This window comes from Rhipicephalus sanguineus, chromosome 2 (assembly GCF_013339695.2).
Source record: "Rhipicephalus sanguineus isolate Rsan-2018 chromosome 2, BIME_Rsan_1.4, whole genome shotgun sequence".
Classification (NCBI taxonomy): domain Eukaryota; kingdom Metazoa; phylum Arthropoda; class Arachnida; order Ixodida; family Ixodidae; genus Rhipicephalus; species Rhipicephalus sanguineus.
The window spans coordinates 86672194-86698181 of NC_051177.1; the positions used below are offsets into that span (position 1 = coordinate 86672194).

The 25988-nt window shown below is 48.7% G+C and overlaps 1 protein-coding gene across 1 annotated transcript; it reads left to right on the forward strand.

Annotated features, from left to right (window-relative positions):
* On the forward strand, positions 1-25946 carry LOC119381723 (kelch-like protein 8). Its single transcript, XM_037649490.2, is given in 13 exon segments — positions 1-303; positions 1936-2031; positions 2833-3105; positions 3798-4066; positions 5323-5330; positions 5425-5447; positions 5449-5569; positions 5654-5765; positions 7931-8099; positions 8903-8998; positions 9000-9063; positions 16675-16876; positions 25625-25946. Coding segments are annotated over 13 exon segments (1803 nt in total). The 5' UTR covers positions 1-66; the 3' UTR covers positions 25758-25946.
* The last annotated feature ends 42 nt before the right edge of the window (positions 25947-25988 follow it).

The following is a 25988-nucleotide window of genomic DNA, read 5'->3' on the forward strand; positions in this document are numbered from 1 at the left end:
GGTATACGAGGATGCAGGGCCACGGCCTAGGAGACCTGTGAGACGGTCCCCGGCGTCGGCCGCGGCATGAGCAACGGCGGCTGCGTCGTGGGCGAGGCGGCCGGACGGGTGACGTACGCGGCGCCCGACGTGGCGCAGCAGTCGTTCCGCCGCCTGCGTCAGTTCTTCGACGACGGCCAACTGTGCGATGTGCAGCTGCACGTGGGCTCGCGCTCGTGGCGCTGCCATCGGCTGGTGTTGGCCTGCTGCTCGCCCTACTTCCACGCTATGTTCACCACGCCGCTCGCCGAGAGTCAGCAGCAGGTCGGTCGGTCACTTAATTAACACGGGCATCACTCGTTATTTGTGGTGGAGATGGTGCTGACGCTGGAACAAACGGGTTTAGCATAGATGTATATTGTACGACGCCTTTCGGGGCATATATATAACTTTTCAAGACACGTCTGAAAGTACACAAACAGAAAAACACCACCTCTCGCGATCTGGTGTCTTTCTGGAAGCGCTATAGAAGCTACAGACACAGTCGTATGGAAGTTCTTTTATCTGCCTTATAGACCAACACAGGTTCCTAGGTGCGGTGTGTCCATCGCTTTAATAGTGTCGTGAAAAGTCTGAGCTCGGCCAGTGCTCCTGGTCGACCATGAATACACTCCGTGAGTACTTGACTTTTACAACTTATGCAGGAACAGGGAAGGGATCCAGCCTGGGTGCTTGTAGACATTTTGTCGAACCTCCCTGTTCCTCGGATGCCTACAACAATCTGTTCCTTATCGAGAGGCTCTGTCATGAATGGACCGATTGTCCTACATCGTCTATAGAAGATACAATATAATGTCGCACTGGTAGGTAGGTGTCTCGGTTACGCTTAGAAGGCCACACTTTCCATTTCTATTCCAGCAGCAAAAGTGATGTGCTTCGCTTTTGTTTGATGAGGTATAGCAACGCTGGCGACAATCGCACCATAAATGCCATAAACAGGCAGGTGTGGCGCTAGGATTTCTTTACTGGATGGGGGGGGACACCCACGACAAGTGGTTTCCTTCATGGAGGCAGGGAGGCTGGAAACTTATGCGTTGTGTTTTGAATGTTTGCTCTTGCGGGGAGGGGGGGTCAAGGGGGGTGCAGGCGGAAATCTCGGGGGGGGGGGGCAACTGCCCCCTCTCCCTCGCGCCCCCCGCTGGCGTCGCTCCTGTAAACAGCCACTCTCAAAGCCCTTTCTACAGCACATCCGTGGATATGTGCTCTTCAAAGTAAATATTTAAGCCACAGACACCTTAAAACGTTCAATTTAGTGCTTATGTGGAAGGCCTTCGCAAGGTTTCTGATAGATCGATGATAAGACTGTACGAGACTCGTGGGCCACATACGGCATTGGTTGCAGTACTTTAGATAGAAAAATTTAAGAAAATGGAGTGGGGGATGGGGGGGGGGGGGGGTATGAACTCAGCCATAAGAAAACTGAAGGGAAGATAACCTTCCCCCCGGCCTCCGCGGTGGTCTTGTGGTTATGGTGCTCGACTGCTGACCCGAAAGTCGCAAAATCGCCGGCGGCCGCATTTCGATGGAGGCAAAATGCTAGAGGCTTGTGTGCTTAGATTTAGGTGCACCTTAAAGAACCCCCGGTGCTCGAAATTTCCGGAGCCCTCCACTACTGCGTCTCTCATAATCATATCGTGGTTATGGGACGACAAACCCCAAAAATTATCATTATAACCTTCCTACGTTTATGCTTATACGATGCCGGAGGTTTCAACTGTACTTTGACACTCGTGAACGGAACCTAACAGGTGATGCTCTTTGATCATCCCTTGTTTGATTCCGATAAAGAAAATGCCAATCGTTATTTATGCAGATGCAGACATTCCCAAATATTTACTACACTCGGACTGAATTATCAGTGCCAGAATCGACACATCGCACAATCGCTTTTCGCAGGAAGTGACAATCGGTGACATCGACGAAGTGGCGATGGACAAGCTAATCCAGTTCGCCTACACGGGCGTCGTCCAGCTGACGGTGGAAGGAGTCCAGGTAATAGCGATGGCGCTTTGCGAATCATCGTCGCCGGGTACGTTGGGCGTTACTTTGGTCGTATAATCTTATACGAAAATCACGGTCATTAATTTCTTCTCTGTCTCTGCGATATCAAAAATCGTCCCTACTGAACAGCGTTCATCGTATACTCGATTGCGCTTTAAGTGACGCCGGGAAATACATTCAACAATTTTATAATTCCAACGTCAACGGCAAGCAATGGTCATTCAAGACTCATTTCTTCGATTGTTCTCAATCACCTAATTTGTAAAAGCAATCACGGAAATCGCAGCGACGACGGTGAGCTCCAGATTTGGCGCATTTCTGCACCAGCTTCTGACACATAGGAACGCTCACGCTCATGCATCATAAATTACATAACTGCGTGACATGTAGCATCACAGTGGCATGCTGGCCTAGCATAGACTTCGAGGTCTCCGGTGAGAAGCAGCGCACTGCGCAGAAGATCTTGAGGGTCATAACGTATCTATAGCCACGGAAATAATGTATACTTCGCGAGCTTCGCCTTCACTGTACGATCTTCATTTATACAAAGCGAGGGCGAACCTGTAGAGGCTTACAGATTCAAGCCAAGGTGAGACATTTTGTAGCTTGGTACTGGTATCATGCATACGCACCGCTACGTTCCCACGCTCCAATGTACACGTAACGTAGGATAAACAGTTGATGTAAAAAAAAAGAAGACGAAGCAAAGAAGAGAACGTCCAATAACCTCCCTACGAACGAGCACCGTCTCTCGGGATCAATGCCCACATGCCGCGGATTTCGCACATGCAGGCCCTTCTGCACGCCTCGTCGGTGCTGCAAATGGAGCCATTGACGCGCGCCTGCTCGGGCTTTGTACGCGCCCACCTGGAACCCAGCAACGCTCTGGGCGTCTGGCAGTTTGCTGAGTCGCACGGCCTGCGCGGGCTCGCCCGCAGCGCCGAGCTGTTCGCGCGAGGACACTTCTCCAAGGTGGCCACCGGCAGGGAGTTCCTCGCTCTCGGCTCGCAGCACCTCGCCAGGCTACTGGCTGCCGCCGACCTCGCCGTAGAGTCCGAGGCACAGGCACGTGTTCACCCATATTTCGGTTCCTTGCTCTCCACCTAGATGATTTCGACGCGCGCGGTTTGAGTCAGACGGCGCGGGCTGACAAAGCCCGAACCGATCGAGCTGCGGAAGTGGAGCCCGAGCCGCGGAAGTGGAGTTTATTGCGCTATCACACCAATACATAGAGCTCATGTCTAGGGGCAAAAGACAGGGCTTGAAGGCTATATGTAGCAAGTGACACGCCTCGTAGATATATGCACGACGTTGCCACATCAGTGACCACGCCCACTCACAGAATTGCGAGCACAGTGAAGCGAAGTTGGCAACAGAAAACGATCAAGAGATAATGACCGGCACGTCAGCACGTGTGTTAAGAAATTTGAGCACCTTAACCATGCGATGATTTGCCGATGCTGATGTGAAACACCGCCAGGAAACTAAGGTTTCTTGATTTTGAACAGTAAGATTTCCAAGTGACGTATGTGCCTAAATGAAAACTTGCTGCAAGAGCTAAAATATGCAGCAGCATCTGAACGACTGCCAATACCCTAACAGCTCCCTGCTACGCCACTCCGAACAGCCTACAACACTATGGGCTAGGCACTCGCTTGTAAAAAGCATTATACTCTTATATTACGTCGTATATGGTAATAGTGAGTGCTGGTCAACCACGCTACAGCGTATACTAATTTATGGACCCTTGGCCGCAGGTGTACGAAGCTCTGATGAGCTGGGTACGCCACGACACCACGGCACGGGCGGCGGATCTGCCGAGCCTGCTGTCTCGAGTGCGTTTGCCGCTGCTACCGCCGGGTTACGTACGCCGTCGTTCCGAGGACGAAGAGTTGCTGCGAAACTGCCACCGGTGTCGTGACCTCCTGGACGAGGCACGCGACCAGCAGCTCTGGAAGGCCGGCCTGCTGGTGGGCACGCCGCCGGCGCCTGGAGAACGATCTAGGCCCTCGCCACAGCTACGCCGGTACGAGCGCCAAACACTCCAATAAACATGCGCACAAAACGCATTTTCTAAGTAATCCTGGTTCGGTGTCACGGCAGCCGTTGGGCACTCGCCGAATTCGGCGGTTGCCAGTCGAAATGAAGATGTTACGTACGGTTACCATGCAAACTCAACACCCAGTGAAATTCAATGGCGCATGATCCGCATCATAATAAGAACGTGCACATCGCAGAGCGCGGAATGGATGAAACGAAGCCGGGTGCTGCAGCGCTCCAAAATGCGCAAGTGCATGCGTTCTATCATGTATTTGCCCTAACCAGGTGGTGACAGAAAAAATAATGAAATAAGAAAGGTGAGTAAGTTGGTGGTTGGTGCATGTTAAGAAAAATTTAAAACAACGCGACAGAGGATGAGGAAGGGCGCGCGTTGTTCTGTGCTTTCTTCCTCGTATCTTTATAGCGCTTTTATATATTTTGTTCTTAAAACAGAAACATGAGAGCGGTAAGAAAACACCGAGAACAGGCACATGATCACAGCCGTTGTCGATCAGATCCACAGCAAAGGACCCCGTGCAGGACATTCAGCACCAGTCAGAGTTGAAACCATTTGTGTAACTTCGTGGTCCTTAATCATCAATTGAACATGTGTATTCGTCTACTTCTGCTAACGTGACATATGAGGCCAACATACAACAGAACATTCCTGTTCTGGCAAATAATCCGTAGTAGTCGTCGTGAATGCGCCTCTGCACATTGCAGCGCAGACATTCACATAGAAAGTGTTCAATACCTACACGTGTAGCCTGGTATAGCATATTCGGCAGGGACTGGTTATAGTTAAGAAAGCAAGGCTGCTCTATCTTGTGCAGCCCATAAGAATGGACGTACGGCTCTACGCCACAGGGAAAAGAATAGCTAAATAAGAGAAATGAAGAGAGAGGAGGTATGAAACAAGAACAATACAAGTGTACAAGTTCACAAAGAGAGAGAGAAAGTGAGATGACGCCGCAAGGAAGGATAAAGAAAGGAAGGAAGGGAAATTGAGATGGGACAAATAGAACGGTTAACCAGAACAGAGGCTTGTGGTTTTCCTCTCCTCTCTGTGAGGGAGAGGTGAAGGGACGATATCGTAAGTATATAGCGGAGAAAGCGAGAAATCACCGGACCTACAAAAAAGCAAACACATCACCAACGCGCAGTGTGCGAATGCTGGAAGTGCGCAGCGAGCGCCTTCACTAGGTAGAAATAACACAATAACCCCTCAACTGTGTCGACAAGTTACGAGAGTAAGCGCAAGAAATTGAAAGCTAACAGAGACGTCGCCCAAATTTTCCGTGCAAGTGATCGTGCTGGGAAAGATACAACTGCACCGTTTTTCAGGGACCATATTCTGCGTTGGGGGTCCGAGATGCCAGCGGGGAGCCGTCGTCATCCACGGAATTCTACAGCATAGCCGATAACAAGTGGCTCAAGGCGGCCGACATGACCACCAGGCGTCGACACGTCGGTGTCGCGTCAGTAGATGGTAAGCGCGCCTGCCCGTGCAACACTTTGTTGTCGAGAAAAATAAATGTCGAAATGCAAACTTATAACATTCGTATTTGTCCAGGAAAACTCTATGCCGTGGGCGGAAGTGATGACAAACACCACCTTGCGAGCGCCGAAGTATTCGACCCCGCAACCAATAGCTGGAAGTTGATATGTCCCATGAACGTCCCCAGGTAAGTTGAAACGCGCTTCCCTAAGCGCAGTCACACAAAGAAAGTGCGTAAGACCAGTTGCTTGAGGGTCTGTGGAATGTTTGTGCGCTCCAACACATTCAAAGTGACGTGCTATACTTCGTCCAGCCGGCTTTTAGAGACACTGTATATATTTGGCGTCTTTATTGTGCATCTTACGCTTCTCTCAATTTCAGCATTTGTGCGAAGGTGGTCAACAATTTAATACGATTGGCCCCGCCACGGTGGTCTAGTGGTTATGGCGCTCGACTGCTGACCCGAAGGTCGCGGGATCGAATCCCGGCCGCGGCGGCTGCATTTTCGATGGAGGCGAAAATGTTTGAGGCCCGTGTACTTAGATTTAGGTGCACGTTAAAGAACCCCAGGTGGTCGAAATTTCCGGAGCCCTCCACTACGGCGTCTCTCATAATCATATCGTGGTTTTGGGACGTTAAACCCCAGATATTATTATTAATTTAATACGATTGTTTGACAGAAACACCGATTTCGACAACACTAACCTTATTACCTAGCGCATCCATTTCAGATACCCATGCAGTAATTCAGGTTGGTAAATCAGTCCTGTGGAAGCAGCGCGAGGTTAAGGAGATTTTGTGAAAGAGACAAAAAACATCGGTCGATCCCTCTGTCATAGGAATCGGTATAACACGAAAGTAAAACGTGTCTTCCAGAGGCGTAGCCAGACATTTTTTTCGGGGGGAGGGGGTTCAACCATCTGTTTTGTATGTTCTTGCGTGCGTTTGTATGTGTGCGTGTATATATACCCATGCACAATCGAAAAATTTCGGGGGGGGGGGGGGGGGGGGGTTCAACCTCCCCCCCCCCCCCTGGGCTACGCCCATGGCGTCTACACAGACGTAGTTGAGCGTATGTTGTGGATTGTTTCGCCCCGAGGGCGAAGGAATGTATGCTATAGCAACAAGTTGTAATGTCACGCGATAATGGCAAGCAGCTCGAAACTTGCAACGTGCTGCTCAAGCAGAAAGAACGCACGGAACGAACATACACAGGATGAGCGCGAACTACAACTGTCACAGCTCGACAGTTAAAGCGCGCTGCTCAAATACAAAGGAGGACGCACGAAACGAACGCACAAGTATACACAGGATGAGCGCGAACTGTCACAATTGTAACTTATTTGTTTGTGAGCAGCGCGCTCCTTTCGCAAAAGCGGCCGCTGAAGTGAGCGAAGTGACCTTCGTGCTTTCTCTAATTTCAGCACAAACTTGCGGTGACAGCGCAAGACGTACAAGATAAGCGCGCGCGCAGGAGCGACCACGCCCTGTAGAGGCGCCCGGTCATCTCAACGCGTGGGGCGACGCGCGCCGTTCGAGCCCTTCGCGCCATCTCGCTAATGATAACGAAAACACGCTGATGTACCGCGATCTCTGAGTACAACCACCGGCAAATGGTGTATATAAATAGCGCGCCGTTAGCATGTCGAAGAAATTGCCGTATGTGGGGGAGTCGTCTCGGGCTGCGCGCTGGGGATCGAGGGGTCGCAAGTTCGTCTCCCAGTGACGGAACTTTTTCTTTTAGTTTTTTCTTTGCCATATGTTAGTCTTTATATTTTAGAACGTCATATCCGTGACGGAAATGCGTCAGTAGAGCCGTGGTGGACCCCGGCATAAAACACTTTCGTGTTAAAAAAAATTTCATCCACCCGATTGTAGCACGAAGCGACAAAGAAAATCCATACGTTTTTTTTTTTTTTAATGAAAGATTCGTTCTATTCCGCGACTCCATCCCGGGACCAACGTCCGGGACGGACGTTGGTCCCGGGATGGAGTCGCGGATGGAGGATGGAGTCCCGGGATGGAGTAAAAGCTAGCAGGTCGCAGCGCGAGGGCGAATTAACTAGTAACAAGAAGGACCAACCGACAAATGAAAGCACAGGGTGAACTGGACACGTTCAATCATTTCTGTTGAAGAACGAAATGTGAAGAAAGACTCCTTCGTAGCTTCTCGGCTACAAATGATTGAACGAAGAACATTTTTTTTATTATCTTTTCAGTGATTCAAGCTGTAAACACATAGGGATTACATTCGTTCCTTGATAGTTTTCTCACGATATGCTGCACAGAAAACGTCCAACACTGACATCCAAGAACACACTGCACCACGCTCTCGTTTCTGGCATGTCGCAGGCGAGGTCTAGGACTGTGCGAGTTGAGTGGGCCCCTTTATGCCATCGGCGGCATGGACGATACGACCTACTTCAACACGGTCGAGCGCTACGACAGTCAGTCGGACACTTGGACAATGGTCGCCCCCATGAAGTCGCCGCGAGGGGGAGTTGCCATCGCTGTCCTCAAGGTGAGCATATGCTTGACGTGGTTCGCATCAAGGAAGACAGAATACACTGTCTCAGTCTCATGCACACAGACGCAGCCATATCCTTAGCAAGAATTATGAGTCTTAGTATAATTCTTGCCGTAAACATGTTAGCATTATGAATGTTTCACTGCTACGCGTGGGAACTTCAAATCGCTCTTCGCTTGCCCATCAGTTCGTTAAATAATTGTGGGCTTGAAAGAAACTTCTGATGGGAAATAAAACTGACATGGACCTATCGCGCTCACAGAGCCCGATGGAGGTTTGGTTACGTGCGATGTTGTCTTACTTAGGGGGAAACAAAAAAAAAGAATAAAACGGTTTTGCGATGCCTGACCCGGGTATCCACATAGTATAAACGCATAGTGCATTTAATATGGCCCATTTTCCTATCATGTGTTTGTGTGTGAAAGTACCCGAATCTAGAACACATGTTCAAGATTCCAAGCATTCCGTCTAACTGTCGCGGCTGCTGTACAGGATTTAAAGATCTCACGAGGCGAAGTAAACCATATAGGGTTTACTTGCATTAAACGTGTTCCTATACGGACATGTTTTAATGGAATAACATTTAAAACTTTCCAGATGTGTAGATGATCTCGCGTAATGTCAGTGCGACGAAAACACCAGATTCAGACATGCGACACACGGATATTCATGCCACGAAGAGTCACCAAACTTTTTCACTACGAAATTTTACCCTGCCACCTTCAACTATGACATCTTTTCCACCACTTTTTTTATATGTAGAAAGAGTTGACGGTTGATCCTGTGTACGTCCGTAGGACTGTATCTATGCCATAGGCGGCAACGTGGGTCAGACGTCGCTCAGCACTTGCGAGAAGTACGACCCGCATCTCAACAAGTGGTCGTACGTGGCCGAAACAGACTCAGCGCAGGGCTGGAGCAGGGGCAGTCGCTCTCGATGGCTTCATCTACGTTGTTGGTGAGTGTAGGCTTTATCATGCATGAACATTTAACTTAACGCAACTGAGTTGGTTCTCCCGAAAAAAGCGTGTTCCTGCCTCAGCGGGCTGTCACTCAAGTGGTACATTTTTAATGATACTACACGGTGGCTGAGAAGCAGCTGTACAGAGTTAAATTGTTGTGAAAGATTTCACATAAAATAAGTTGATGTTGCAAGCTTAGTCAACGAATCTGGGGTACGTTTACAAGCAAGAAAACCCCTGGCCAAGCGATGGCGTAGAAACGCTTTCGATGCTTCCTTGTGTTCGTCGGGTATCTACATAGCTTATAAGTTCATCTCGTTTCAGTCACGCGATAACTTCAGAACTTCTAGCAATTTTTGGGAGAAGCATCGCCACAATTAACGTTCCGAAATTTGTCAAACGAGAAGTTGAGCGTGCTGGTTAAAAGAAAAAGAAAAGTGAATGTGCCGGCAGTATGTCATCAGTGCAGACCCAAGCGAAGTGTTCGCTGTCATAGTTACAACTACACCTCTAAATTCCATTGCATGTGCATACGCAGTGTGCTCTTGCAACGTAATCCTGGAAATACATGTAGGGTGTATACGCTCGAGTACATACATCTTTTTATTTTCTTCTCTGACCTTCTATGCTCTGTCCATTGTTGTCCGCGACGGTACAATATTTTTCCTTTCAGCTTTAGTAACTTCTGATGCACAAAAACTTATCATCATGTGACTTACATCTCTGCGAGTTTCGTTAGTCGTATCTTTGCTACTTCAGTGTTCTTGTGTATATATATATATATATATATATATATATATATATATATATATATATATATATATATATGTGTGTGTGTGTGTGTGTGTGTGTGTGTGTGTGTGTGTGTGTGGAGAGAGAGAGAGAGAGCAGAGTGGGTCAGGGAACAACCGGGGCTTAAGGATATCATAGTTGAAATCAAGAAGAAGAAATGGATATTGGCCGGGCACGTAGCACGTCGGCAGGATAACCGGTGGTCATTAAGGGTAACTGACTGGATTCCAAGAGATGGCAAACGCGTGAGGAGGAGACAAAATTAGGTGGGTAGATGGGATGAAGAAGATTGTAGGTATAACGTGGCAGCAGAAAGCACATAAATTTTCTTTACTTTGAAGATCTTTATCTCAAAAACGCCTTGTAGCAGAGCTACAAAAATTCCTCATTATGTTCTTCACATGCTTATCTACCAAAGTGCCAAATCTTGAATTTATATAACTTTTCAGTAAAGAGATATGATCGGGCTAAGTTCAAGAAAACACCGAACAATGAAAACTTCTGACGACAATTAAAAAAAAACCCCATTTCTTAAATTTCTTAAACTTTGTCCACTTATTCTCCTCCACATCAGCTTTCACAATCATTGAAAACATGTTGCATAATGTCGTTGCACTAATAGTTACGGTGCCTCCATTGAGACCCTTAGGCAAGGATGGGCAATTCCGTCTTCTTGCCCAGCAAGTGTATAAAATGCAGGCAGGATTGAATTTCTTTTTATTAAAAGGCCAGCAGGTACCTAAAAAGGTGTCGCCGGCCCTGAAGACGTTAATTTTGAAAATATTTGGTCACTGCAGCGGCCACGAGCGCGGGGCTACCGATCAGGCGCGCGCGCACCCGAGATGCTCGTTGTAAGAGACGACGCAGCGAGAGCTCGTTTTCGTGTTCTCAGACCGATTGAGTTCGAAACAGCAACACCTCTCGGGTGATTTGAACGCACGTGCACCGGTAGTCGCAGCGATCTGGTTAATTGCGTCGATTTCTTCTTCAGGGGGCATAAGAATGTCATCGTTAAACTGTGCATTCCGTGAAGATCTTTCATTGCAGTGGTAGCAAAAGCACGCGTAGCACAAGTAGTCCGTCTCACTGACATTCACTGATCTTTCGGGCGTTAAACGTTCCTTCAATGCATTTATGTCTAGGTCGGTAACTCTGCGAAATTTTGGCTTCTTTGCAATAATTAAAGGAGTACTGACACGATTTTGAGACATCGCAAAAGGGACATTTTTTGCTTCGTTGGTATGCAGTGTCCACGCTGTCCACACACTGGAGTCGGAGAACACGTGTAAAATATTTTAGTTTGACTTTCAAGTTTTCGTCGCTGAGCATTTGCAAGCCAGCCATACTGCAAGGACATTATCCCGACAAGTCAAGACAGTTCCTACGAGTTCGCGACTTCTGCGTCCTGCATGCAGCCTAAATCGTAGAAATCACTGTCAGGGTCACTGGACGACAATTTACTCATCGTTGTCTATTGCACCACGAGCAGATGACGGATTTCCCGCTAGTACGTCGCAAATTTCTGTATCTCCGTGACGTCACACCGCTATGAAACAACACTGAGAAGCCACCCCCTCGATATCGAAACCGAAAGTGTCTTTTTAAGGTGGCGCTACTTAAAATATATAGGATGCATTCCCAGGCACCACAATGGTCGCTTTAGGTTTCTCGACACCAGTATTTTTATTTAGAGCAACAATACGAAATTTTTAAAAATTCGTGTCAGTACTCCTTTAAGCTTCTTGTGCTTCGAAAGGTAGTCTCCACAATAGACTCATTCAGAGCTATACTTCCTCGTCATGAGACGCACAGGAGGAGTAGAGTAAGAGCAAAGCACAAGAACTATCCGCGCCGAATGAAGTGTGAACAGCGCACCGAACGCGCGGCCAGTTCATGCCGTCTGCTGCCGACATCTAATATAGGCAAGCGCATCCGGTTACCGATAGTTTTACTTTTCTTTCCTTTGACAATCCATATTTTGCTTTGCCACTGGAGCGCCACGTTCATGCTTTCCACTGATCGCAACTGGCGCAGCGCAGTTTCTGTGGCAGCAGCGTGCGTGAAGCGAGCGCTCATAGCTCCCTTATAGAGTTTTCATCTTGCTTCCATCTCCGCCGTGTTATCAGCGCCTAGCTGAGATGCGAACAGAGGGCGGATAGAATAGCGAAGCTCCAGTGCACGTGCGTTCAAGTCACCTGAGAGGTGTTGCTGTTTCGTACTCAATCGGTCTGAGGACGCGAGAACGAGCTCTCACTGCGCCGTCTCCTACAACGAGCATCTCGGGTGCGCGCGCGCCTATTCGGTAGCTCCGCGCTCGTAGCCGCTGCAGTGAAGAAATAGTTTCAAAATTAACGTCTTCAGTGCCGGCGACACCTTTTTAGGCACCTGCTGACCTTTTAATAAAAAGAAATTCAACCGTGCCTGCATTTTGTACACTGGCTGGGAAAGAAGTCGGAATTGCGCATTCTTGCCTAAGGGTCTCATTGGAGGGGCCGTAACTATTAGTGCAACGACATTATGCAACATGTTTTTAATGACTGTGAAAGCTGATGTGGAGGAGGATAAGTGGACAAAGTTTAAGAAATTTAAAAAATGGATTCTTTTTTAATTGTCGTCAGAAGTTCTCACTGTTCGGTGTTTTCTTGAACTTAGCCCGATCATATCTCTTTACTGAAAAGTTATATAAATACAAGATTTGGCACTTTGATAGATAAGCATGCGGAGAACGTAATGCGGAATTTTTGTACCTCTGCTACAAGGCGTTTTTGAGATAAAGACCTTCAAAGTAAAGAAAATTTTGCCGATTGGGCCATTTTTGAGGTTTTTTATAAAAACATCTACACTACACATAAAAACTAAAAATACCTGAGCAGAAGCAAAAACATGCATATATTTTGGTAAATAAATTTCAGCTACCTAACTTTAATATATTTTGTGTAATTCATAACGAAAATTGGCCAAAACAGCAGAGCGGATGAGCGCTCCACTCCACCTCTTCGTCATTATTGATTTCCTGTGGTTCGAAAAAATTTTTGGCGGCAAAACAAATTGCGGATCTCTTCTTTCCACTCATCAGGCAATAATATATAAAATTTTGAAATAAATTTGAGAGGTCGATCAGCCATCGTTTGTTCGATCTTACGTGGAATCACCCTCAGATATATATATATATATATATATATATATATATATATATATATATATATGCGCGTGGCCCACTCACGAGCTTTAAAGGCGGCAGCTGTGGCGCGGCCCGGACAGTCGGTGATGGAACGCAGTGTTGCCCCGCCGGGACCAAGGTTAGGGGCGAGTGCGTGTGCCACACACACACATATATATATATATATATATATATATATATATATATATATATATATATATATATATATATATATATATAATATATATAGAATCGCGACATCAGTACTGCATTCGACTGCCTCGCTTCGCCTTCCGCACGGTTGCAACGTAAAAAAGCCAGCTTCGCATCCCCGCAGAGTCGGGCGCAGAATATACTTTGCACCGGCACACAGTGGAGACCAGCATCTCGGCATTTCGCACACCGCAACACGCCTGCGACCCACACTTGCTGCTAGCGTCGACATAAGTGATGCAGATGTTTAAGACTGCTGTCGTAAAACGCATCTCATTTGTGTTGTGGCAGATTTTCGCTGCTGACTTGTTTTGATATAGAGGGTCTGTCCAAGTAATGAGACTGGGTCTGGTAAAAAGAATTTATTGACCCGATCGGTACATATTATTAAAATGTTTCAAAATAGTTTCCTTGGGTATCGAGTACACCGATTACAACGCGATTTCCACGCTGCGAAGGCTCCCTGAAAGTCAGCTGCCGTGCCCTCACTCAGACTCTGCGGCAGTCCGTTGGATGGCGGGAACACCGTCGAAACGGTGACCTTTCTGGCATCTCTTGAGCTTTGGGAACAGGAAGTAGTCCGCCGGGCTCATATCATGGCTGATGCAGCCAAGTATCACCAAGCCAAGTGCACCGTACGCATTAAACCCCCACCCCTCCACGCACACACACACACACACACACACACACACACACACACACACACACACACACACACACACACACACACACACACACACACACACACACACACACACACACACACGCACGCACGCACGCACGCACGCACGCACGCACGCACGCACGCACACATACTTCTTTTGTTTTCAATGCAATGAAACCCTGAGCACGGTTCCAAGTCCCCGGACGGCTGCTGATCAAGTAAACTGAGCAAATCTCGGAGACAGTCTAATCAAAGGCGGCGACATAATGGCATCCTCATGATATCAGTGCATGCAAGTTTTAGCAAGGCTTTTGAATGTCGTCTTTCACGCGGGTCGATTCCGTACGCAGCAACGTCGCACGACGCACTCGCCTCACAGTATTAACCATGCAATGGAGCAATCAACAAAACTCTCCAACAGCAAGTCTCAGCAGGTGTGCCGGAAAGCTATCTTCCCTTTGGCAGTCCTCACTTGATGGTTGCTAACTCTTTCGTGGAGACGCGCACTATAGTCGGATACAACTTTAGAAGTCTGCGGCATTTCCTCCTCAAAGGCGGATGCGCACAAGCCTGCACCGATGGACGCGCACTCTAGACAGACGTCATGAGCGTGACGACCGGTGACCCGACCCTGCCGTCGGAAAACATTGCGGAGGGTATGAGTGGTACTACTTTTAGTCGCGGAGGCGATCCGCTGCCACGCTTCGGTCATCTGAGCGGGGCCTTTCCGGAATTCTTAAGTTGTATCCGACTATAGGCGTTTAGTCTTTCTATTAGATAACAACAGTCTTTTAGAGCGGAGCTGTCTTTAGTGTACCCTGTGCCGTCGTCTTAGTAGAGTGGTATATAGACGTCAGACTCTGGAGTTTCCAAGATGTGTGGCGCCACCTGTCGGAGAAGTATTGAGTAGTGCATAGACCGACTGTCTCGCACAGTTTGCTATGGGACCAGGTGCAACTAGCGAGTGCGAAACAACGATTGAGCTTAATATCGCGTGTGTTTGCGCATTTAGCACTCAGAACGAGAGCTGTGAATTGCTCTCCGCTAGTCGGACGCGCCACCGAGCCGTCGTGAAGTGCTTGCTGGATCACTCGCCTGAACGACGGCGAAAACAGCAGCAGACGACAGCACTCCGCAAAAGACGCACTGTTGCGTTGTGAATTGCCACGGACGTAAAAGACTGAATAACAACGTTCAGTTTTACCGATTTCCATAGTTGTCGTACGAAGAAGAAAGGCGAGAGCGCTGGATACGGGCCGTTGCGAGCGTGTTGGGTAAGCGAATTACCCGCGTTCTCCACAGCCGGTGGTATGGATGTGTGGCTCTGCTGTTGTTTTGCGTAGCCCTGATGCAAAACCGTGGTAACCTTGACTATCAAGCTCAGCAGAGGCTCTGACCGCGGTGCTTGTCGTGTAACACGAAGTGAGCTAGAGGCAGATTGGAGACGCGTGATACGCACACCGCGACGAGTTGGTCGTCACAACACAGCATCGCAGACGTATGTACATTTTGAAGGCTCAGAGTTCTGGTTCTAACTAGCTAACACCACGTGCGTCATACAAGTAAATCGCAGAATGTTGGTCGTGACCCCCTTCAGGTTTGTTTCGCCCGTGTCCTCCGCGGTTGCCGTAGCTATCTCGGAGGCCACGGTTTTGCCTGTACCCCGCGAAAGTGGATACGCACGTATCCCCATTTGCAGTACATACAAACGGAAGACGACCATCAAGAGACCATTTGAGGATGCGTAATAAAACACTCCAATGCACAGGAAGCGAGAGATGAATTAAGGGAGAATGCAACTGAAAAGGCGAAAATCGCCGGAGCCATTCGCCCCTGATGAACCGAGTTTTGTACCACTGATTGTAAGATGCATAGCTAAGTAAACTGATCGTGTATGTAGGTACTTTATCGCTGTGGCATACGTATATACCCGATTTTAACGCATTTAGGCTCTAGAGAATGAATGTCGGAGGGCTTGCCTCGAACTCAGTGTCGTGTGATGCTCGCTTGTACTTGCGAGTTGCAGCGCGCGGGAATAACTAAAACTTATTTTGCATTGTACTCGCAGTTCGCTTTGATCAGCTTCCTTTGTTTCTGAAGTGTGGATTGGCGGAAGAAGCTTTCCAGGTCCTTGATTTTCAGGAAACCGCGCCTCGACACCAACGAAAGAGGAGGGTTATATTGCGGCCTATGCACATTCACTTGCGGGCGGCTCTCTTTGCACTACCCAGTTAGTGCCAGGGCTACGATGAGGGCGCTGGTGGCGGTGTTTTTCGCAGCGCCGCCTGGGCAGAGTCTGACGTCTATACGAATGTTCCCTGGTAGTATTATTAGTAGGCGTCACGTGACCAGAGGGGTGGGGGGTGTTGAATAAAGAAAAGAAATGATGATGATGACGCTCGAAATGATTATGATTTTCACTACAAAATACCGGGGAAGTAATACCGGCACCCCCAGAAAAACTTGAAGGTAACAGTAATTCACGCCATTTCCTAAGCCCGCAGGTCACGTTATCTTACTTCGACCAATCGAGTGTAAGAGCGCGTATTTCAAATTAAGGGCGGATTAACGACACCACGTGATCTCGCTAGCCAATCATATACACTCGCGCTACAGCGTCGCTGTCCGACGGTTCTCACAGCGTGGAATTAGATGAACATCTTTTTTTTTTCTATAGCAAAAGCACTCAGGCGTTGAACTTACTTTAGGAGAACTTAGTTGGCACCCAGTGTTAGCGCTGCAGCTGAACACGCCACTGGCACTTGTTGTTCCATGCAGGAGGCTTCGACAACAACCTACCTCTAAGCTCGGCAGAGCGGTACGACGCCGAGCTGGATCGGTGGGTTGGTGTGCGGCCCATGAGCACCAGCAGAGGTGGAGTGGGCGTCGCCAGTCTGGCAGGAAGGCTGTACGCCGTCGGAGGACACAACGGAAGCAAATACCTGAACTCGGTCGAAGCCTACGACCCGGTACTCGATAGGTGAGGCTCAGATTGTGGTGTTAATACACATTTTCGGCTGGTGACGGAGGAGCGATTCAAGGCGACCTATGTTGCCAACGTGTCTCCACGCCGAATTCGCATCTGCTCGCGCATAGCGTGCCTTATCTGTAAAGTAAGCTGGCGTCACGTTTCACGTCATGTTCCTGCGCATCGGATTCAGACGTTTGCGACTGCAATCACGCGACTGAAAAATCGAGCAGCGAGCTACTGGGCCAATGCAACCGTTTGCGACCGGTTGCTTTGTTACTTAGTCCACTTGTAATGGAATGTCGGGATATTCGATCATCCAGCAAGATTTGTTGAATTCGTCCACACCTCAGAAGCTATATGCGATTCAGAGCAGATGGGAAGCATTAACTGGTCAGCGGTTGAGATGAGCAAGATACGCTTAGAATACTGGTGGAAAAAGAGAAAGCAAGGAAGGGATTGACGAAACCACAGTCGTTACATGCGTAGGTAATCGTACGCTACATAGTTATGCGCATCACGCTTATGCGCATCAAAAAGCGCGTTGCTGTTGGCTGGCACTCGGCGTGTGAGTATATCTTGCAGACGTGTGTACAATGCGACGCGAGGCGTCAACCAATAACTGCGCACAATAGGTAATTACATCCCATTTTATTTACAGGACACGATGAAATTAACACCTCCGGGTTAACTTTCAAAGGGCAGAAAACCAATGTATTGCTTTGGGCACCATGGGGGTGCCCAAAAAGCAATACATTGGGGGTGGTCGCCCAACCTCAATACCCAGTCCAACCCCATTCGCCCACCCCAATACATTGGGGTTGGGCGAATGGGGGTGGTTATTGAAAGAGAACGTTTTCGAGATGAACAAATGCGGGTTCTGGGTTTTAGGAAGAAACTGTCGGCCCTGGCTTGTGCGTGCTCCCTTCATGTCAGATGTGTGTTTAGATCCCTGCAATCCGAAGATAACGCGACGCAGAAAACTAAGTAGTTGGTAGGCCGCTCGGGAAAGGACTCCTGACAGCGAAATTTTTGTTTGTGGCTTTTTTACTGTAATTTGTAGCCTTGTGTGTGGTAATACCGAAATTGAATCGTAAATGCTCTAACGTATCGTAGAATTAATGCTAGCGTCGTTAATTGCGACCAATTTCAACGCCACTTCAAAACGCCCGCCTAAAATCGTAAGAAACTAGCGCCCCACAGCGGGGGAGCGCCTGAGACCACGTGCGCTCAAGCTTCGGTGACGCTAAACGCGTAGTTTTCAAATCGGGGAACCCGCGCGCGGTGAGAAATGGAACGATGTGGGTACTTTGAGCGTGTCCCCCTCAGGAAAAAGAAAAACATTCCAGGCGTAAGCAGCCAAAACCACCCTGCGAGCAGCCCGACAACAGAGCGAGAGGGGCGAGGAACAATAGCCCTCATTGGGTGCCAGTCGTGGTTTCGTGAGCGCCCAGTGAATGTTCTGCGACGTCGACAATACTCGCTTTTTGTGGAACGTCACAAGGGACCTCTGTCTACGTCATACTAGTGGCGATGTCGCAAAGTGCTGAAAACTCACATGAGCATTCACACTTACTTTAAAACCGAATTAAAATATCTTAAAGGCAACGTTCGTTAGTCATAATCGGTCAAAAGTGCCCACGCATGCAGGACTATCAAACAACACAAGCATCTCGAGTTTCCAAATTTGGTGTCAGGGACTCTTTAACCAACGGCAAATCGAGATCTCGGTGCCCTTTCGTCACCCTTCACTGTTATACCGACGCGGATTTTCAGATATCTGATCGACAAGGTTATCTCGCATCGACAAACCATTGTTTTGTACACTAGTTTATCAGAGACGTACGCACCTTGGCACAATACGTTTAACGAAAAATTGATTGCATTCCACCAATTAAAGTGTTAAACTTATCGGCAGCGACATGCTTGTCATGAAACAACTCTTACCAGCGAATCTGTTGTAGCTCGCTGAAGTTCGTTCGGCGTCACCAGAAAACTCCTTTTGTGGTTATGCGCCACAGTAATTGGGCAAGCCCAACTACCGTGTACAGCAGGTGCGAGTGTCAAACAAAAACGAACACGTGAAAAGGAGAGAGGAAAAAACATAGAAAATTGAAAGAGAGAGAGAAAGGAAGCGACAGAAAGAGGAAGAGAAAAATAGACAGCAATAAAGAAAATAAAGCATAAAAATATAGAAAAACAGAGAGAGAAAGAAAGCGATAGAAAGAGGAAGAGAAAAAATAGAGAAATAAAGGGAATGAAGATATAAAAAGATAGCGACACAGAGAGAAACATAAAGAAAATAAAGAGAGAAATAAACAGACGAAAAAGAGATAGAAAAAACAGAGCAAGATAGAGAGAAATAAAGACAGAGAAAGAAGCAGAGAGAAAGGGAAGAGAAATAAAGATAGAAAGAGGGAGGAATAGAAGCAGATACACAGAGATACAAGAAACAGAAATAAAATGAAAAAAAAAATTGGCCGCGTATCTGCGTTCTTCGCTGCAAATGCCGTCGAAGGACGACAGAGGAGCGCTGCGTTAGAGTTACTATGCCGCGTGAAATATGGGCGCCATCTGGCAATACCTCGGGAAACATGAGCTTGTGCAGAGGGTTTCTTTCCTCCGTCGCAGAGGGCGTTCGTCGCCGTGCATAGCGTTGCATTTTCAGCGCAGCTTGAGAAACTAAGGTCTTTGTAATTACGCATCTATGTATTTTCTGTTAAAGTAACACACCACCCAATACTTACCTAGTGATGTTGCGCCTCAGATATGCGTAATGTTTGCTTTTTGATCGACAATGTACAAAAGAATGAATCTAGCCGCCTGTTCAAGTTGGCTTGGCGTTCGGAAAGTGGTTTGACTTTGGCCGGGTGGTTGAATCCGGTGACAGACAGACAAACAGACAGACAGACCAAAATTTCTGCGTTAAAGAAAGAATATCGTCTTTAAAAAAGAGAAACAAGGAAGGCGACAAAGCTGCGCTCTTCCTTCAGGCTTGGCACCATATAGGGCGAAGCTGCCATAATTGTTTTCCAACAGTCTTTAAGATCGCGTCATTAAAGCCCATGACTACTGAGGTAACTTTCGATTGAGCGACACAATATACAGGCCATTAGGATTTTCCTGTTATCGAACGCGTCTTCCGCTCCTATCAGATTTGCCAGACTCGGCCACATTCGAGGGCGATCGTGATGAAACCGCTGCCAAGATTTATTTGTACCTTCCAAAGTTACTGTTCTTTCTAGTCAAGGGCGTAGTCAGAACACGACACTCAAGGGTAGCAGATAGCCACTCCTTAATGCCAATGTACACCTTTTCAGAGAAGGTCCCTGTGCACCGCCATAATCCCCTTCGGGCTACAGTTACCGCAATGACTCCTTTAGGAGCTATAAAGGTACCCTGGGCTGTGGTAAAGAGGCGTGACCCCCCCGAAAAACGGACTGCCGAGGCAGTGACGTCAGCCTTTGTACTCCCGTGCCACAGTCCAGAAAAGAGGTGTTTCTTCTCTACCGTGAAAAGGTCTATACTTATTACGGGAAGGTTGAAAATATATTGTTCTTTCAGAATGAACGCTTAGAAGTTTCCACGAACCACGTCGTTCCCGACACTCCATTGACGGGGGTTTAGGATTAAGTGTCACGAAGATTACGGTGACAGGACTATCCCTGGCACGTGCAATTGGACCACGCGGTTACGCAACGGCGCTGACGTGATGTCCTAAAGCAACAAGGCATTGTGCAAGCCTAGTAGCCTGCAGCGATGCTGCTACTCGTGGACGCGACACGGTCGCTCGATCAGAACCTCGTAGTGTCCTTCCCCAATGGATCAGGCCCTGTCCGTTACAATTACGTCAGGAATAGAACCATGCTCGCCAAGCGCTGCGCAACAGTATGTTGCGGTGGCTTTGAATGCGCGAACGGCAAGTGCGTAATACATTCACAGAAAAACGAGCTGCGCTGGAAAGGCGACAGGAGGCTAGAAAGATAAACGGGCAACTTAGTTTCAGACCATCAATCACACTGCAGCTGCGCAGTGGCAGCCACAGTAGCAGTGGTAGAGCTTTGAACCTCCCTGGCAACCACTACATCGAACGCATGATGGGGCTCTTTGCGAGCCACTCGCGACCACTGGCGTAGACAGGGGAAGAGGGGGGATCAACGCCGTCCATTTCGTATGTGGAGCCACCATAGTATGTGTATATATGCCAGTGATATATGCACGCACACATACAAACGCACGCACGAGCATACATTAAAGGGGCCCTGCGACACAATTTGTGCATGTCTTTTTCGTCGGTTCTTCTGGTACTGTGGAATGCACCGATATTGTTGCGCAAGCGGCAGCGCCGAAACCGAAGCGATTATAATTTTAATTCACGGGATAAACTACCTTGATTTCAGACTATGGCGACACACATCGGCTATTTCTGTTACAGGAAGTGGCGTGATGTCATGTGACAGTGACGACAAAGACCGTTCGTTTTTTATTGGCTTGACACGACACGTGACGTACAATATTCGTATGGTGGTAGCTAGGCCCTATTACGGAGGCCTAAGAGGAACAAAACCCCTTTTTATGCTTTCTCAGAAACATGATTCCTGTGATATATTTTCAAAACAACGAACACGACGCTAGGTGCGCTGTGGAATGGTAATCAAACGACACTCTTCCGCGTTTTGCCTTTTGTGGCATCGAGTGACACCGGCCACACCGGCACCTGCGAAACACGCAACGCTCAGTTCGGCACGATGCTGTCAACGGAAAAAGAATTCTAAACGCTCAGCGGCCAACGCCTTCCACGTCATCGGGCGTTAGCGTTTTGTCTAGGCCCATGGAGTCATCCTCGCGTTGCGCGGGGCTCAGCGACGCACTTTCAATTTGCAATGGCGTGCACGGCATGCAAGCAATCGCTGCGTCGCAAGAGCTCGCGCTCGAGGTCTGTTAGGTCTTCCAGACTCATTTTGTGCACTACACGACAAATCATGGGAGCGTCTGCTAACTGACGCACGTGGTTTGTCGTAAGCATGGTAACAACGCCGTCAAAAAGAGGGGTAGCAATGTACTGTGTGAAGGCCATCATGAGGTGACATTTCCGGTATGTCTTTATAAGACGCGCGCGGTGATTGGAACCGGCCTTTGACGTCAGCGGGAGAGTGAAATGCGAAAAAAACGTTTCTGGTCGTCGTCTGCTTGAGTTTTGAACTTTGAGGACTAATAACTTCACTTTTCCTGCACCAATTTGCATAATTCTTTTTGAGTTCGTCTCAGCATTCATAACTACACGCATTTGCGGTGCTAAATAGGGCAGTCCCAAAAGTGTCGCAGGGCCCCTTTAAGTATGAACAAATTCGAGCAATTCCTCATTCCCTTGTTGAAGTTTTTTATAGAACTGCATGGTAGCACAAGCACGACACTAGCACCTCAAACCTTGGTAGGCACACAGAAATAATTCTGAATGTCAAAATGAGGGTCGCGCAGCGCAACTGACGCGTTCTACCTCTACATCTGAAATGAACCACCGCTCGTAACGTACGTGTGACATGACATTGACGTGCATGCTACTCATGTCACTTTTTTTTTTTTAATGCGAAGCATTTCTTAGCGAACCCCGGGATCTTTGAGCGTTTCTATCTATCTAGCCGCCTACGTCTAGGTGCTCTCCTGATCGCCTCCTTAACTTGGTGTAGACAAAAAAAATTACACCATTTCCCGCTAAAGGGGACCATGAGGCGATGCGAAGCCGGAGCACTTGCACGATCGCGTTCCGTTGCCGTTCTTAGGGCATGCTACCGACCTCGCGTCGTGGAACGCGAAGAGGAACGCTACGTGCGTCTTGTCTTCCCTTAGCGTGGCCGTTAATTCTCACAGGGCGAGCGGGGAACGCAGTCGGCAGGCGTGCGAGAGGGGGGCAGCGTAGGAGAGGAGAGAGAGGGGGAGGGGACGCGCATGCGCTGGTGCTCATCGCGGCGTTGCGCAGGAGAATTTCGGCATGTGTAGCCCGCGCGTTTCAGAGGAACAGTGGAAAGGGGGAGAGGAGAGAGTGGGAGGGGAGAGGGGGATGGCAGAGAGAAAGTGGAGAGGGGGAGGGGAGATGGGATGTGGAGAGGGGATGCGCAGTAAGGGCGGTCACGCCGCACACCACCACCACCACCACCACCACCGGATTGAACTCCGCTATAAGATACTTCGCATCTAAAATTGGCATGGGAGGGTAAGAGGATTTGACGAATATGACTGTCTGGTCATGACATGAATATCGTGAAAATCCTGTCGAGTCCGTCGTCAAACTGTTTCGTCCAGACACGTGTGGCACATAGCCGTTTACCACGGGCCGAGGTGTACGGATATGCGCCACAGATGATTGACAATTTATATCTACCCAGGAACGACTACAGCAGACATTGATCATTTAAATGCGAGTGCGTTAAGGAAAAACAGACTCCGCTGCGTTGACCCGAAGAATGGAAAAAATAAATATTAGGATCCCAGCAGGAATCGAACCCAAGCATTCTGCGTGGTAGTCAGGTAGACTACTACAGAGCCACGCCAGGTCTAGAAAGTGCTTTGGATAAACACCCTATGCAGGCGTAATGTCGGTGCAACGTCAATTGGGGTTGCGGTGCTGGCTATCTCATACCTGCCAAGTTTGGAGAAACGGAATCCAGCAGATGTACTCAACGGGGGGGGGGGGGGGGGGGGATATAAAAATTACACCATTTCCCGCTAAAGGGGACCATGAGGCGATGCGAAGCCGAAGCACTTGCACGATCGCGTTCCGTTGGCGTTCTTTGGGCATGCTACCGACCTCGCGTCGTGGAACGCGAAGAGGAACGCTACGCGCGTCTTCCCTCTAGCCTGGCTGTTAATTCTCACAGGGCGAGGGGGCAACGCGGTCGGCAGGCGTGGGAGAGGGGGGCAGCATAGGAGAGGAGAGAGATGGGGAGGGGACGCGCATGCGCTGGTGCTCATCGCGGCGTTGCGCACGAGAGAATTTCGGCATGTCTAGCCCGCATTTCAGAGGAAGAGTGGAAAGGGGGAGGGGAGATGTGAAGTGGAGAGGGTATGCGCATGCGCAGTAAGGGTGGTCACGCCGCACACCACCACCACCGGATTGAACTCCGCCATAAGATACTTCGCATCTAAAATATGCTGACCACGGGGGGGGGGGGGGTTACTGCGATAGCAATTATATGGACACTGTCAGCGGGATTTTGCGGTCGCCGCTGATTTGTACAGAGTCCAAACCGATAACATCGCTTACGCATCGCCTGTTTCATGTGCGAGTAAAAGCGCGCTAGCGCTAGAGACGAACGCGGTTGAAGCAGGATGAAACGACTCGGCCGTCCCCGTCGCGCGAAGGGCGCGTGCGATAACATCGCTCCGCGTGCGAGGCCTGTCGTCGCTTGCTTACCAGTTATTTCGTCGGGCAAGAGTGAGCGAGCGAACAGTTAAGCGTATCAAGGCTGAAGCTCTGCGGGCCCCACTTGCCTCTCCGAAGCGCAAGAAATTGAATTCCTCGGGCCAAACTGAGAAGCGCATCACCAGCAGGACGCGGCTGCAGCGCTATGACACGTTTGCGTTGGCAGCACTGCGGCGCAAAGTGCACAACTACTTCATGCGCAATGAAACTGAGTTGAACCTTTCTACCATCGTTAAAAAAAAAAAAAAAGAAGAACCCTTTCTACTACGTGGCCAGACAACTTTGCTCATGTGGCCAGACAAAGCACTGGACGCGCGGAGCAAAACTGGATTTCCGGGAGATTTTTCTATGACCCGTACAACCGGGAGAAACGTTCAAAATACGGAAGTCTCCCGGGTAATCCGGGTGACTTGGCAGGTATGCTATCTCATTTTATAAGAAAGCAATAAACACTACGCATGTACTCCTACGACACAGGAGTCATGTCAGGTCAACGTCTTTGGTTCCAGTGTTGGCTCCCCTTTATAGCAGTCTAATAAACATTACAGCTTGCTGAATCGTAGCAGGGGCGTAGCCAGAAATATTTTTCGGGGGGGGGGGGGGGGGGTTTCAACCATACATTATGTATGTTCGTGCGTGCGTTTGTATGTGTGCATGTATATATATGCAAGCAAAATTGAAAAATTTCGGGGGGGTTTTGAAACCCCCAACCCCCCCCCCCCCCCTTGGCTACGCCCCTGAATCGTAGGAATACAAATGAAATCAAACGTTGCTCGACTCCTGAAGAATGCATTAACGAAAGTTACGCATCATATTCACATGATTGCACCATAACGTGAACCTACGTTTCCATAGGCGTGCGCACGAGGGGGGGGGGGGGGAGGGGGCGCAGTCAGCCCCACACAGACATAATAGGGAGGGGAGGTCGCTGAGATTCAAGGGGGCGGGGGCCAATGTCAGCGCCATACATTGACATAAGTGGAATGGGGGCGCTGCGACGAACCTTCGCCACCCCCCCCCCTTGAAGGGGAACCCTGCGCACGCCTATGTTAGTTTCGATATTACTTATGTATGCACTCTAACGCGAGGCCTGACGTTACGTCGCAACTTAAGTTACCCTTTAAACGTCAGTGTTGTCAACATACCTGGTAAGACCACGATTGGCACACAACTACTGCGCTTAAAAAACTCGTCGCTCCACCTCGTAACGCTTGGCTCAAAGCCATAAAATGCAGCATAGAAGTACTCTGACTGCTTCGCATTAAACAGGTTCCCACAATGTGTGGGATCTGCCGATTTTTTTTTTTTCAATGCCAGTTTGTCGCATTTCACTGTTGCAGGTGGGAGCCTGTAGCTAATATCCATGCTGGAAGAGCAGGTCCTGGAACAGCCCACTGCAAGTGTTCAACACTGGCACTTCCAGCCCTCAACCACTATGACAGCAGCTGTGATGACGACGAAAGCTCCAACTAAAGCCTCTGCTCCGAAAGTGGCACATTCCGAGACATGCCTTCCTAGCCTTTGCAATCCAGCCTTTGCTGAATCTACACATGGAATCCCAACATTCCTTCATTTCAGGACGTGAAAGAATAGGCACACTCAAAGAAAACTTCGAAACCTAGTCAACTGTTGAATAAAGCAAACTAACGTCGGTTACCTCAATCTTTTTTCCAGTCAATTGACCACTGTAGCACACAAGGCAAA